This window comes from Serinus canaria, chromosome 8, assembly GCF_022539315.1.
Source record: "Serinus canaria isolate serCan28SL12 chromosome 8, serCan2020, whole genome shotgun sequence".
NCBI lineage: Eukaryota > Metazoa > Chordata > Aves > Passeriformes > Fringillidae > Serinus > Serinus canaria.
This window is the reverse complement of record NC_066322.1, coordinates 20,440,679-20,455,126: the sequence shown is the minus strand read 5'-3', so window position 1 is coordinate 20,455,126 and position 14,448 is coordinate 20,440,679. Positions and strand designations below refer to the sequence as shown.

At 37.5% G+C, this 14,448-nt stretch overlaps 1 protein-coding gene across 1 annotated transcript in view; it reads left to right on the top strand.

The window, feature by feature from the left end:
• Positions 1-13,195, top strand: part of VAV3 (vav guanine nucleotide exchange factor 3) — a 138,705-nt gene extending 125,510 nt beyond the window's left edge. The window contains exons 26-27 of the mRNA XM_030226704.2: positions 9,280-9,431; positions 11,143-13,195. Of these exons, the coding sequence (XP_030082564.2) occupies positions 9,280-9,431; positions 11,143-11,184 (194 nt within the window). The 3' untranslated portion in view covers positions 11,185-13,195. The remainder of the gene's footprint in view (positions 1-9,279; positions 9,432-11,142) is intronic.
• Positions 13,196-14,448: the final 1,253 nt, after the last annotated feature.

Sequence of the window (14,448 nt, the reverse complement as noted above, 5' to 3'; positions counted from 1 at the left end):
TGTTTTCTGTTTTTTCCTTAGGCCAGTTAGGATGTATCTCAATTTGAATGTATCTATACTGTCCACCAACTTCTTACTCTGCAAGAGCTCGATCCTTTCCTGCTTTACAGGACACAAGAGTTACGGTACATCTTCATTAACCTCAGTCATCATACAGAAGAAAACATCTTTTACAAGATTTATTAGGCAGTATGTGGGAGAGCAAGAGAAATGACTGAGGGGTGCTCTCATTTTAGTCCAGGGCATGAGGAAGGGCATCTCTGCTGCAGTAACTATCAGCCCTCTGATCCTACAGACTGTGCTGGTGGGAATTGCAGGTTTTGTCTTAGACCAAACTGACCTGAAAAGCTTTCAATTCCCAAACTCCTCATGTAAAATCTAATCTATTTCCATAATTCTGCTGATTTATCTGGATTAACTCTGAATGACACTTCCCTTAATGGATTGGACAGTAAAATGTGTCCCCATGAGTGTGGTGATTTATTTGTTGTTTTTTTTGTTTTGTTTAACCAAAATGTCCATGATTATCAGTCTATCTATGGGTCACTGTGCTTGGTTTTTAAGCTGTCTTGTTCATTTTACCAAGCTGGTGTAAGAAAAGCCTTATATTTATGCTGTGTGAACCCTGCTGGGCTGAATTTAGAAAGAATTTGGGAAACTTGAGGCCGCAGTTTGGTTTAGTGGAGGAAGCAAATAAGTCACGTGGGGCAGCAGTTGGACATGGAGGTTACTCACAGCCCTCAGTGAGGACCCCATACAGCTGAATTTTTTGATCTCTTCCCACATAATCCAAGTGCAAGAAAAACAGTTGTTGGAAGGAAGCCAGACAAAGTAGGTGAAGAGAGAGGGGGCACTTCTCTGTATTTTATCAATTTTGCAGCTACTCAGCCTCAGCATGGGGCTGAAGCTAGTGAATACAATGGGCTTTGACAGTTTGAAGCTAATTTAAAGGATTTGTGTTTAACACAGTATTTTTCTCTATACTATTCACATATCTGGATTTTTTAATGAAGCCATCTTTTGAAAAGACATCAGCTTTTTTTTCAAAACAGCTGATCTTTAGGATATATAACTGACAGAATAAGTGCGAAAAGTATTTCTAAAAAACATTAGTTGAACCACTGCCGACTTTGACAGAGTTTTATCATTTTCTGCTGCCAAGGTCTTAGAGCTGCTGTGAAATTGGATGGCAATACTGAATTGACTTTACTTCCCAGAAAAGAGTGAGAAAGATTTTTTTTTTTTTTTTGGGGCGGGGGGGGGGTTTGTTTTTTTGGTTTTTTTTTGTTTATGTTTTCATTTAGCCATATGGAAAAGAAGAAAAACAACTGGTATTTCATTTAACTTATGATTTCTAATATGGATCATAAAAAGTCACCTTGTAGCTTCTTAAATTTTTAGGGAATTTGATTCTTGCTTCAGCATCTATTTGATTTTTGGAATAATTTTTTAGAATAAAAATCTCCTAGTGGGATAATTATTTTGCCTTTCGAGTTTTTGGCTTCCCACTTGGGTTAGAACTTTGCTTCTCAGTCCCCTTGTCTTGCAGATGTCACCCATGTTGTTCTCATATTCATTGTTCACTTGTTTTAATGTGGTTGTAAAAGCTGTCAGATATTTACTTCTGTCAATATACTTCTTCAGCTTAATTGGGAAGATTTTTTGGGAAATGCTATATTCTTTCTTTTTTTTTAGTTTTTCAGTCTTAGGCTTTTCTAGACACACCCAGTATGATCAAGGTTTTTTTTTGCTACACAGAAAAATACTAATTCTTACATTAGATTACAGGAATGATCAACCAGTTAAAGAAATAAAGGCAAAAAGGGAAGAAAAGTGGAGATGACTCTGTGGAGTAGTGTAATGGCACTTTATTCTGATTTGCTGATGCAGAGCACAATCATATAGAGAAATTTGAATCTTTATGAAATTTAAATTTTAATGTAGCCTAAATCATGAAGCCAAGTCCTACCTGAGTGATATTTTTTTGTCAGTTAACTAGGAGTAGGTATATGAGCTAGTTATCACATCCTACTTATGCTTAATGCCTAACTGCCTACTAATGCTTAATGCATTAACTGTGTGAAGGTATCTGTTAGTAAAGTAAAACAAAGCAAGTGTCATCCCAACCCTTAGGGAATCAAAATAATTCAGCCTTTCTGCTTAGAAGCCAGCACCAGCACCCTATCATCAACACAGATCACTTATCTCTAGAAATCTAGTAGGATTTCCTTGTCCACATAGGTTTACTTGTTCAGAATTTGACACACAAAACCAAACCTCCAGCTGTATCAGAGGGAAAAATTGGGATAAAGTCTGCTCAGTTAAGGACCAGCCATCCCCCATACAGCACCTAACCTGGGTATGTTCCTGTGGGCCATTGCGCTTCTGGAGAAGTAAAGGCAGGTATTTGCCTCTAGGAATGGGCACTGCTTTGGAGTCAAGTGGTCCTCTTGGTTTGTGTAGCACAATTCCCCTCAGAGCTGTTACTTGGGGTTGCTGTTTCCAGTATAAAGGAACCCCTCATGCATCCCAGACAGTCCATTCAGTGTTAAAGGTGGAGAAAGCATCATCACTGGGACGATCAGAATGGAGTTTCCAGAGTGTGAGAGGCCCTGGAGCATGATTTTCTTGTCCTATGAGACACTAACCTAAAATGCTCTTGGTTTGTCTTGTGGGATGTTTTTATTTCTAACCCCAAGGTTTATCAATGTTAAAATACAGTATCAGCTGTGTTTATTTTATTCATGCTTGTAGTTTCCTTGTCACAAATGTATGTATTGTCATCAGGGTAAGATGCACAAACCTGTACCATTACCTCCACCATGGATTCTTGTATAAAATCATTCTAGTCATCATTCCTACAAGTACCATTTTGAAGCCAAATGACTGTGTTTCATGTGTAGTCAGAAGAATAAATTCAGAGAAGTAGCTGTAAGTGATAAATATAACCCTGCTACTTTTTGAAGGAAAATTCTTGTTCAGTAATTACAGATATTATTAGCTATAATTTAGAGGCTGCATTATCATTTATCCAGTTGAGATGGATGTACCTTTCCAAATCACAGCTGGGAGCAAAGATCCCAACTTCATTAGACATGCACACTATATATCTTTATTGCCTCTTCCAAAGAGGGACAAAATGTGAGAACAGGTCAATAAACTGTAGTTTAACTTGAAGCAATTCTAGTTAATTTCATCTAATTTTTGCATTTAAAAGTACATTGCCCCTAGTTTTATTGACTCAGAGTAAGAGGACCTGTGGCTTTCACCCAGGGAAGCTGCTACAGAGGCTTAGGATGATGTGCTGGTTCTGCCTAGGCCAAGCTTTTTTTGCTGGCTCAAGGGGTTTACTGCAAGTCAAGAAAACTGCAAATAAGAGCAGCTCTGTTTGGGCCTTAGAGGATGTAGTTTAGCTGTGGAATTCCTACTGATGTTAATGATTTACGGGGCAGAATGCACACTTCTTTTCCATGCCATAGTTTGGAGTTGACTCCAGGTCAGCTTAGACTATATCCCAATTAAGAGCATGTGACTAGTGTTGCTGGGCTTAAGAGGATTTATGTATGCATGAGTTCTTGCTTTTGTAATGGTAAGAAGTGGGACACAGTAACAATAAAAAACTTTTGGTAAATCTGAAAATATTTGCAAGAGGCTGCAGTTACAGTTGACTTCTCTGAAACCCTAAATGGGTGACTTCTTCCTACTTTACTCTTTGAAAAATGCAATTGTTAAAAATTAAATCACAGATCCAAATTTTCCAGTTATTACAGTCAATTTCCTTGCAGACATCCTTAGTAGGGAGCCTTAGTTTCCTTATTATCAATGAATTATATAGTTAAAAAACTATTATTTAAATCTTATGCCAATATTTCAATGTTCTTTTGCTTTTCTCTTTTTCTCTTTTTTTTCCTCTAAGCCCCCTCTTTGTTCTGTGGGTTTTCTTTTGTAACTCCTCCAGACTACAGCTTTGTTCCCCCTTCTTCCACTCCTTTCTGGTCAGGTACTGCTTTACTGCTTTTATATTTCTTCTAAATTTGCTTCTGTTGTTTCTGTGTGCAGAAAGTGAGGGAAGGGACGAATCTAATACTTCAGCTCTTCTCTGACTCCAAAAACTGACTTATTACTTGTTTTTCTTGGAATGTAACAAAAATAAAGCTCTTAAACTTTTGAATTATTACTGCTTATTGCAGTAAGCAGTTTGAATAGGAGTTGCAAAGCTCAATAGTTGCAGAAGATTCAAGACCATTTGACTGTTAATTTGCTATGCAGTTGACATCTGTGAGCTACATATTTTTAATGTATTTGTTCAAATGCACAAACATGGAATTCTGAGTGCTTGTTGGTAAATAATGCATTCGTCCCATCCCTGCAGCAAAGCATACTGCAGTAGCATCTTAGAATACAGTAGGTTTTTTTGTAGAGAATGCTTTTTTTAAATTCTGCATTAACATTAATTAATTTTGCCCATCTGTTTTCTGAATATGGTTTTCTTTATTTCCATTTAACCATCTCTGGCTTTAATAGATGCAATCATTTCAAACCAAGAGGCTGGATAAAAAGGCTAAAAGTAGTACCATGGTAGCCTCAGACAGTGCATCAGTATGGGTATCCCTAACTCTGATCTCTAAGATCTGGTCTGCAAAGAGGTGAACTGCACCACTGGACAATTTAAGAAGAATTTTGCCAGTAGAAAGGTGAATGCCTTAGAGGAGCATTTGGAAGGAGCTGCTGATGTGGAGGATGCAGCACTTGCTCACGTTGCCCTGACCTGCCTTTGTGTACAGGGGTGGAGGACACTGCCTGGTGCAGAGCAGGAGTGGGACTGGCTTTTGCCCTAGGGAAGGAGGTGTCCAGCACAAATTCAGATGGAGTCATCAAGATCTCAGGGGGCAGTATGTTTTACACCTGCCCCACAGAGACTGTCCAAATTATTTACTGCTATGAGAAGGATTCTTGGGGATTTCCATGGTTTCCTGAGGGGAAAAGGACTTAGGTGGCAGCTCTGTAGGAGAATGTTACCGTGCTTACTTGTGCTGAGAGCATCCCTGGTGACCCCTCCCTCGATTAACCCCAGGGATTTCAATCTCCATGTCTTAGACTACACTTGGTTGTTTTGCCCATCAGTTGTTTCTTCTATTACATATAAATATTTTTGGGGCAGATACTTCCTTTCAGTAGTCACAACAATGACCGAGAATCCAAGCTAGGAGGTGCCCTTCCAGGTGACATTTGCTTTTATAAAGGGACACGTCTGTAGAAAGCCATTTGGTGTAGCTGTTTGCCCTGTGGTGGTGACACTCACCTGATCTGAAACAACATGAAGGAGTTAAGCTTTAGCTCTTTGCTCGAGGTAAATACTGTGAGTTTTTGTCCTTTGGGGCAGGGATAGGAGAGGACATCTTGCATTCAGCTGCCCGATACTTGACTGTAAATTCCATTCTACTGGAACTGGTATCTGTTCTATGAGAATAAAATTGTGAAGTGGCCTGTGGTGATAGAACAGCAATCAAGACTCAGTTACTTGAACCTTATCACACATTCCCATATATTCCCACAATGAGGTTTCAATAAATTGTAATGATGTTCTTTTTTTAATATGAAAAATGGCTGTATCAGAAAATTCATAACTACATAACTATAATAATAGGTATCAATTCAATGTTTCACATATCACAATATGCCAGTTTAAGTATTTTGTAACACAAGTACAAAATATCAAAGGAAAACATTGATCTGCAGTGCTTAATTAAGCATATCTACCCCTTATATTCTGAGTGCTGAGCTGCATTGCTTCATATATTTGTAGTAAACCTTCTTTTTAAAAATAGCCCAATAATTTGCCTACATTAAAAGACCAAATACTTATTTCATGATATTACAAGAATTTTTTTCAAAAGTATCTTCAGAGCTGGCTTAGTTCTGCTGATCTGGAAGCTGGTAACAGAGGAGAAGGTTAAGCTGACTGCTGAGCACTACTGAAGGTGCTGCCTGTGCTTGGGTAAGGGCACTGAGGTTTGGTGAAACAGTAAATGTACATGGCTTCAACGAGCTTGGAAACTAATACACAGGAGCAACCCTCAGGGCAATGGCTGCAGATTTATGAGGAGGCCAGAGCACAAGGAGAGAGAAACAGCTACTCTCAGCTTTAATAATACTACATTGACCTTCATGGAGTTCAGGCATGTGAGCTAGACCAGCCTGCTGTGGTCATAGGGAACCTCTGTTGCTTGCACCCCAGAGGCATCATCAGTGGCTTAAACTACTATTAAAATTCATTTGCAGCACATCCATTTCACTATGAATGTCCAACATACTCCAGTGTAAATCAAAGCTGATTATAGTTCCTGTAGTCATAATTTTCTGTTTGCAGAAGGAAAGGCTGGATTAAGTAAAAGCACATTTTTCTCATTCACATATGCACTTTTTATTTGCCTCCTTTGGATTTCTCACTCGTTTTCCAATTAGTTCTCTGAGTATCTCCCTTCTATTACTTAAAGTTTATTTATTAATGCTTTTTAACAGCTTATTTTATTTTTAACGCTTTCTCTTTCTGTCCTGCCTCCCTTTAATTTCGCATTCTCATTCATCCACCTGTTGGGCCCTTTCTTTCCATCAATCTATGCTGTTAATCCCATTCTCTCTCTGAGTTCTTCCTGTAGCCATCCTCTTTCTGTCCTTCACTCAGTGTTGCTTCTCTTTCCCATCTGTCCGGGTGTCCTTTCCATGTGTTGCCTTCCCTCAATTTTATTTATCCCAGGACAGCACTAATTGGGAATTCGGGGCTGATAGTCTCTACTCAAAGTATTTTTGTGATTGTGTCAGCAGAGAGATATGGTTAATATTTCTTTTCCAAAATTAACACTGTCATTTTCCTGTATTCCATCACTCATGTGGCTTCCTTTTATATATTTCCTATTGTGAGCTTCACTTTTATTTGAAAATATGGATCTTGGATTCTAAATTAATCTAAATTCTGCTACTTTCTGCCTCAAGACTTTTGAAGATATATGGTTTTGATTTCTCTTGCTTCTTTCTCCTTTTCCTCTCTGCGTTGTGATTTGAAAAACAGTTAAAAGTCCTCTTTTCCCCCTGATGTGCTCTTCTTTCTTCTCTATCCTAATTTTCCTTCCTATTTTCCATCTTTATTGTTCCTCTATGCATTTCTTCCCTTCTTAGTTATTTTTTCCCAAATTTGTTCATCTTTGCTTCCTGTAATTTTTCCTCGCCCCTTAGTCTTTGTAGAATCTGAAATGATACCCTGCTCCCCAGAATCACACCTAGCATCCTGCAACCCTCCTCCAAATCCATCAGTGAATGCTGCACGCCTGGGAATGCTTACTGACCCTCCAGTCAATAACTGCTCCTCTTTTTTCTTTCTCCAAAACAATTGCTGCCCATGGTGTGCTCTTTCCCTGTAAATTTGATTTCTGCAATGCTGATAAGGTATAGGACATTACATTCACGTCAGGATCTAAACAAGTAGCATCTACATCTGACTGGCTAAGAGCAGGGAAAAAAGCATGTTTGAGCTTTGATGTGCTTAATATAGCACCTAGATTTTTGCAACATCAATAGAAGCAATAAACTGAGAGGCTGATTATCTGTTATATGGCATCTTTTACATAATTTATCAGGTGTCTGATAAGCATACTCTACATAAGCAGCCAGAAGGTTTGGACTAAACTTTAGTGGCATTATATAAACTAGGGCATTATCTGTTATCAAAACTGGGTTTTAGGCATTTCATTTCTGTGATCTATCTGATAATATTTTAAACCTAGTATTCCTTGTTCGTTTTAAATAATTTATTTTATATTTTCTCTTTAGCTGAAAGTATTTGAACATATTATGATTTTCAGATATTATGTATCTATGATCCACTGGAGTCAGAAGAAAACTTAAACACAAGCAGAACTGAAACTGTTAAGGTTTCTCAGCTCATCTGCTGTGTTTTGGGTTCTTGATTTAGATTAAAGGCACCTAGCTATAAATTCATAGTATTACATTGTTGAGGGCACCACTAAACTAGACTCTCTAAAGGCATTTCCTAATGAAGATTGGGCATTTCTAAGAAATGTGAAAGGGTTCTGAGGACAGAGATAATTCTGTGTACATTATATCAAGTCCTCCATCATGATCATATGAATTCCTCTGAAATCTTTTCAAAGGAAGCTTGCTTGTGCTCCTGAACTCCTCTTACAGTAATTTACATAGGAAAACAGTGGCATTAATGGAAAAAAAAGCTGAAAATGCCTTGGCCAAATAATCCAACTACAAAATGCCATGGAGTAGTTGATGTTCTTTCTAGACTGCTCAAGTCAAAGGTTTTTTATCTGTTAGGCCATGCCTACTCTCCTCTCATTGTCCTCACATTGGAATCATTGAGGATTTCTTTTGCAAGTTTGGACATTCTACATCAGCAGTGGAACCATTTCCTATAAAATTATTTGGAAAAATATTGGGTTTTGAAGTGAGGCTTTTTGTACCTTTGCTTTTTTAAATTTTTTTTAAGAATTTTTTAAAAATTCTTAACAGCTTTTTATTGTTTAAAATGTCTGGGCTTTACATTGGCAAAATTCTTCTATATTGATCTACCTTAAAACTTTAAAGTGTTAATTTCACTGAACCTTAATTTTATAGAAAAATTCAATGGTGATTTACAGAACAAACTCCTGAAAAGAATAGATTTACATCAGTCAATATTAATGCAGATTGTGACAAATGATCCGTGGAAAATTTCCTTTAGAAAGTCTGTAACTTTTAGCTCATGCTGATGTTAGCTTCCAGTTTTAAGTGCATTAATATTTAACTTGGGAGTTGTTTTTTGAAAGAACAGCACCTTATTCTGTTTGTTTTGCTTCATTAGAGGTCTGGAGTTAAATCAACTGCAAGTGCTAATAATTCTTTTGGAAAGAAATTAGTGACCTGTAAAATATGTTGATGCATATAACTGGCAGCAAGTTTTATTATAAAGCACAAGAATAAAATAATTGCAAATGTATTTAGCATCTAAGGGTGGGGAATATTTTATTTACGGCTCATCTAATTTGATTTTTTTTCCAAAAAATAAAGAGGACTTTTCAAAAAATGACAGAAAAACCCCATCAGCTTTTACACCATTGATCTATATATAAATCTTATCGATGTTTGTAGTGCAGATGTTTTGCATAAAATGAATGCCAGTGTATGTTGCTGTTGAATCCTTGTTTTATATTTTGCAGTATTTCTGTTTACAGTAGTTGGGCAGCCCTAAGAGTATCACCATGTGCTTCCTTTCAGTGCTGAGCCCGAAGGTGATCGGCATTGCCATAGCCAGGTACGACTTCTGTGCGCGAGACATGCGAGAGCTGTCCCTGCTGAAAGGGGACGTGGTCAAAATTTACACCAAGATGAGTGCCAATGGCTGGTGGAGAGGCGAAGTAAATGGAAGGGTAAGGCTATTGCTTTTTCTTTTCCTGTGTTTCTTTCTGCCTTCACTGACAGTGATTTTGTTTAAAAAAAAAAAAAAGTTCCTACACTGTGTATTTAAATTCAAAAGATGGAACATATTCTCATCTTTGTTTCATAGGAGTGAGGCAGAAGTCTTGCCAGGTAGCTTTCCCAGCATCTAAATTATTGGTTATTTAATGTGACCTACCAGGCTGAATATTTGGGCAAGGTTATCTGTTTGGAAAAGAACCAGGATTAATAGCACTGCTACAGTTCACCATTCTTGAACTGTTTTGCACACAGATATTTGGGGTCAGGTTCCTTGTGCTGTGAAACTCTCTTTAGCACATTACCATGGAATGATTTCTCACATCTTTCTGCCAGAACACAATGCAATGGAATGAACCACCTTTTTATAGAAGGCTGCTTCTTTGATCTCTAGGATTGTGGCCCAGATGAAGTGACATATTTAGCAGGGATTTTTATGAACTCACTTTACACCCTGCTCTGAGACTTGAAAGTGAAGTTTCAGTTTTGACCTATAAAAGGGTTTACTGTTTCAACCTTAGTTTACTGCCTTATAATGCAGATTAGTCAGAAGCATTTGAGACTGCTGTTTCCATGTTTAAAGTGCTGAGATGCAGGGTCAAGGAAGAATGTAAACTGTCTGGAAGCTGGAAATGATAGTTGCAAGTGCAGTTGAAGTCAATGTCCAGACTTACTGCTTCATGCAATTTGGAGAATCTTTTTTATTGTGTACATGAGCTTGGTTATGTTAAAGTTAAATGGTTAAAGCTTTTTAAATAGTCAATTAGACCAGAAGAAATAGGGAAGCAGAAGAAATACCCATTGTGCTATATACATTTTACATGTGAAGAAAGCTGAACAACTCATTTTAATGCAGCTGCCCACTTTCTAACAGTTGCCCTGTTACATGCTGCCATTCCTTGGTAACTTACGTAGCCTGGACTTGACATTATAAACTCACCTCTGGAGATATTTTGGCAAGGTAGTCTAAAAATTTCTGCAGTTACCCCTTCTAGTCATGCTCTAGGTTTGGTTTTGAGATCTTTCATGAATGTTAAATTGACTTTAGGTATAAAGAAGTCTGAAGAAACCTAAAGCAAATACATAAAATAAGAAATACATGACATTGCATCACTGTATGTCTTACATGAACCTTATTTGGCACATCATAACATAGATAACTTAATAACTTCTGAAGTGTAGGACACTAGACTCTGCTGTCGGATTGTGTCATGTGTCACACCTGTTTGGTTGCAGTGGAATTCAACTCCATGGAAAGCAATCAAATCAGTCAGTGTTTCCTTTATAAGTGGATTCCCTGGACCTGACTGGAGCCTGTTAAAAGCTTAACTCTTCATTCAAAAAATAGTAGTGTCTTGCCTGTTGTAAAACTGCTTCCACTCTTGGCATTTTCTGAACTGTTAGACTTCCAATCTGGGCACGTGTTTTAGATTTTCTGGGGGAGGAAGTGACATAGAGGGTCTTGGTCTCCAAATTTTCATATCTGCAAATTATTCTTTTATTAAGAGTACTTACTCTGTGTCAGGTCAGCCAAGTTTATCTTTGTAATCTTTTTACTATATGTACAGAACAGGCCCATCCTTATTGTGCCTAGGTTAGTTGTTAAAAAAAAACCAACCCTTGTGCATCTCATGTATTCTTTTGTTCTGCTCTTCCCCTTTTTAGGTGGGCTGGTTTCCATCAACTTATGTTGAAGAGGACGAATGAATTAAAAAATATCCTCTGCTGACCAGCAGTTTCAGGGATTGTAAAAATTCATATCTTGAATGTGGTATTGGTCTTGTTAAGTATTTAAACAGCAACATTTTTGCCTGTCTCAACCTTCCAGTCTTAATGTTGGGATTTATACAGAAGTTTGGGCTGACAGATTATGACCTTCCCCAGAGCTGTGCAAGAAACAAGCTGCCAGTTTGCCATCACTGGGGATCAGTACAAAGTCCAACCCTCACCTTCCCAGAAGATCTCTGGAAAACAAAATTCTTTGTTCCTTTTCATTTCACCCTGTGCTACACCATGAGTACTAGGAATGGCTGAATGTTTAATGTTTCTCTTCCAGCTAACATCTGTGATGGTACAAGGAGATGAAGGCTTATTATTTCTTATCACTGCATGCAGAAAACAGATTTCAATCATTCCAGTGGGCATAAAGTATAGTCAGTAGATTTGTCTAGAGACATCAAACTACTTTACTTATCAGCTTACAAGCCATTTTACTCTCACAAAAGCATTCTGAAGGAAATGTGTAGTAAACACGAGTAGCATTCATGCATATGTAATTACTTAACTGGCTACTTTGAGGTCCTGCCTGGATCTTCTAAACAATCTGTTTAAAGACATTCTAAAAAGGTGTAGTGATGTGGTATTGCTTTAGAAAACATTCACAAAGTGGAATTGTGTAATCCTTTTATTGTCATCTCAAGCCTTTTTCTGTGAGGTTTTTCCATTTAAGCAGCTGACAGTAAAAGTGCAACTGGGGGATAGTCATGACAAGATGAGTTGAAAGTTTTCAGCAATAACATTAAATAAATATTTCAGACTTATTCTGAAGGAGAAAATAGCAATGCAAGATGATGTCATTTCTCAAGAACAAAAGTGTTTATCTTAACCTCTTGATTGACTTGGATGAGCTTTGATGCTTTCAGCTCAGTACTGTCTTTTCCTAGTTATACAGGAGTTTCTAACACCTTTTGTGAATGCAAATGGAACTTGCAAACTTCTTTCTGCCCTTTCCTTTCTTGTTGCCTGGGATGTTAATGGCAGTCCAGTAAGGGAGTTGTCTTGTTGCAGTGTTCTCAACCTCCCCAAATGTGTCTAGGTTAGCCAGCATCAAAGATCAGGCCTTGTAAAGTGTTGTCCACTGCTTGGTCTTTTCAAGTCTTACTCACCTTACCCACATCTGGCAGGCAGTGCTGTGTGACCAGGGGAAAGAGAGGAGCTTCTCCTTAGAAACTTGAGAGATTCAGCCTTGCAGAGGAAATTCTGCCAATGCTCTAACTTTCCAAGGATTTACCTCAAAATTATGTAAACTGTGATTGTGTTGAATACATTACTTGATGGAGTAATTGAGAGCATTTGTAAATATGTAGATGATGCATTAAAATTTTGTAAATGATGTGTACAGCAGTGTAGGCTAGAGTATGCTATCTTTGATCATGTTTTGCCATGCATTTGATTGTCTGTTGTGAGCCTAATCCTGTATTCCATAAGGAGACAAAGATGATTCTTTCCCAGTTTTGCCTGCTTAAGGGGTAGAGGAACAGGCTCTAGGTCTGTCAAGTGTTTAGTGCTTTACTGTCATACAATTCTGAGAAGAGGCAAATTCAGTATGAGTTGAAAAATATAGCATTCATTTTCAACAGCTTGGCTTTAGAATAATTCTGAATATTCTCTCCATCCTAAAAAACTTGTAAAGCTTTAAAGCAATTCCTGAGTCCAGTAGTCATCCTTTGAGAAGAATGAAAGCCATAGGTAAACTTTACTTTTGTGGCGTAAATCTGCATATCATTGTCTGTGTTTAATGCCCTGTATTGATTGAGTTAATGCTGCATCTTAAACTATATTTTGAGTACCAAAGACTTCCTAAATATTCTGGAGCATCTCTTTCATGTGCTGCTTTTGCCTGTATGGAGTTGTTTTATGTCATGCAATAATGGAGTTACAGTACTTTAATTTGTACTATTTTGTAAATATGTTAAATATAATAAACTGGTTAATTTTTTTTTTTGTTTAATGGTGTGTCAAAATGTGTAGTTTGCTGCTGTGAAGGTTGTGCTTCATTTGTCTCCTCATCTTCATATTGTGAGAAGTTGATAATGGTTTGTTTTGGTCTCCAAGATTTATATAATCCTTAATTAGCTGTAAAACTGACCTGTCCATGTAAGTGGGATAGTATAGCTTTCCTTGAGAACTTTTTATTGTCAGGATAATGTGCCTTGTGCCAGGAAGGTGCTGAGATTTTTTTGTTTTGTGTGGTTTTTAAAAATTTATTATTATATTTTTAGATGTAGAGAAGCAGTCATATACTATTGATTTTTGGTACTTTTAGCTTTTTGTTTGAAACGACGTTGTGCTTAAAAACTTGAATGTATAACTTGTCACAGCAACATGTTTTCCACCTTCTGTTTTCTTTCTCTCTCGTATGTGAATTAATGTATAAATTCAGGTTGAATTGAACTCAGGTTTGAAAATACAGTCTGTGTCTGATTTCATGGGCTACTTGATAACCTTTTTGTGGTGTAGCCCATTCATGTATTTTTTACAATGCAACATTCATTATTCATGTGTTTATAAAAATTTTTCTGGACAGGTGAATTAACTCAGCAAGGACAGTGATGATTCAGTTGCAGTGTTTTTTTTCTTTGAGTCCCTTTCATTTTTCAGTAAGAGAGATTTTCTTGTGGAACTGCCCTTCTAACAGATAATTATTAAACCTAATGAGGCATTTACACATCTCTGCAGATGTAAGGCATAATTTTCCTGTCACCCGTGAACATATCACATAACGAAGAGTCACACCTAATGTGGGATGCAAAAATGTGTCCCAATTAAATGCTCTTGTTAACAGTATCACACTCGGTCACAGACATTCTCTCCTTCCCCGTGTATGTGAGAAGAGATGTGGCCTCTGATGGGTGAGAAATTGAGAAAGCACTGTAATTAGGGCATAAGAACCACTTGTGGCTGTGTTCTCAATAGTTTTTTTTCCCCATTTTAAGGCTTGGAAGCTTGAAAATTTCACCTTGAGAAAATCTGTCTTGACCATGAAAATTATGCCAACCAGGATTCCTTTCCCCTTTGCCTGTCAGGCAAGCCTGAGATGCTCTGCAAAGAAAAAGAAAAGGACAATTCTTGAGGTTTTAGCCATTTATAAAGGTGAGACAAGGGTACATCTAGAAAGCAGTGGTGCTTGTTTATACAAAATATCCAGCCTCAGACCCAGGTTTTGTTCTGTTGATTTTAATGTTCAGTTCA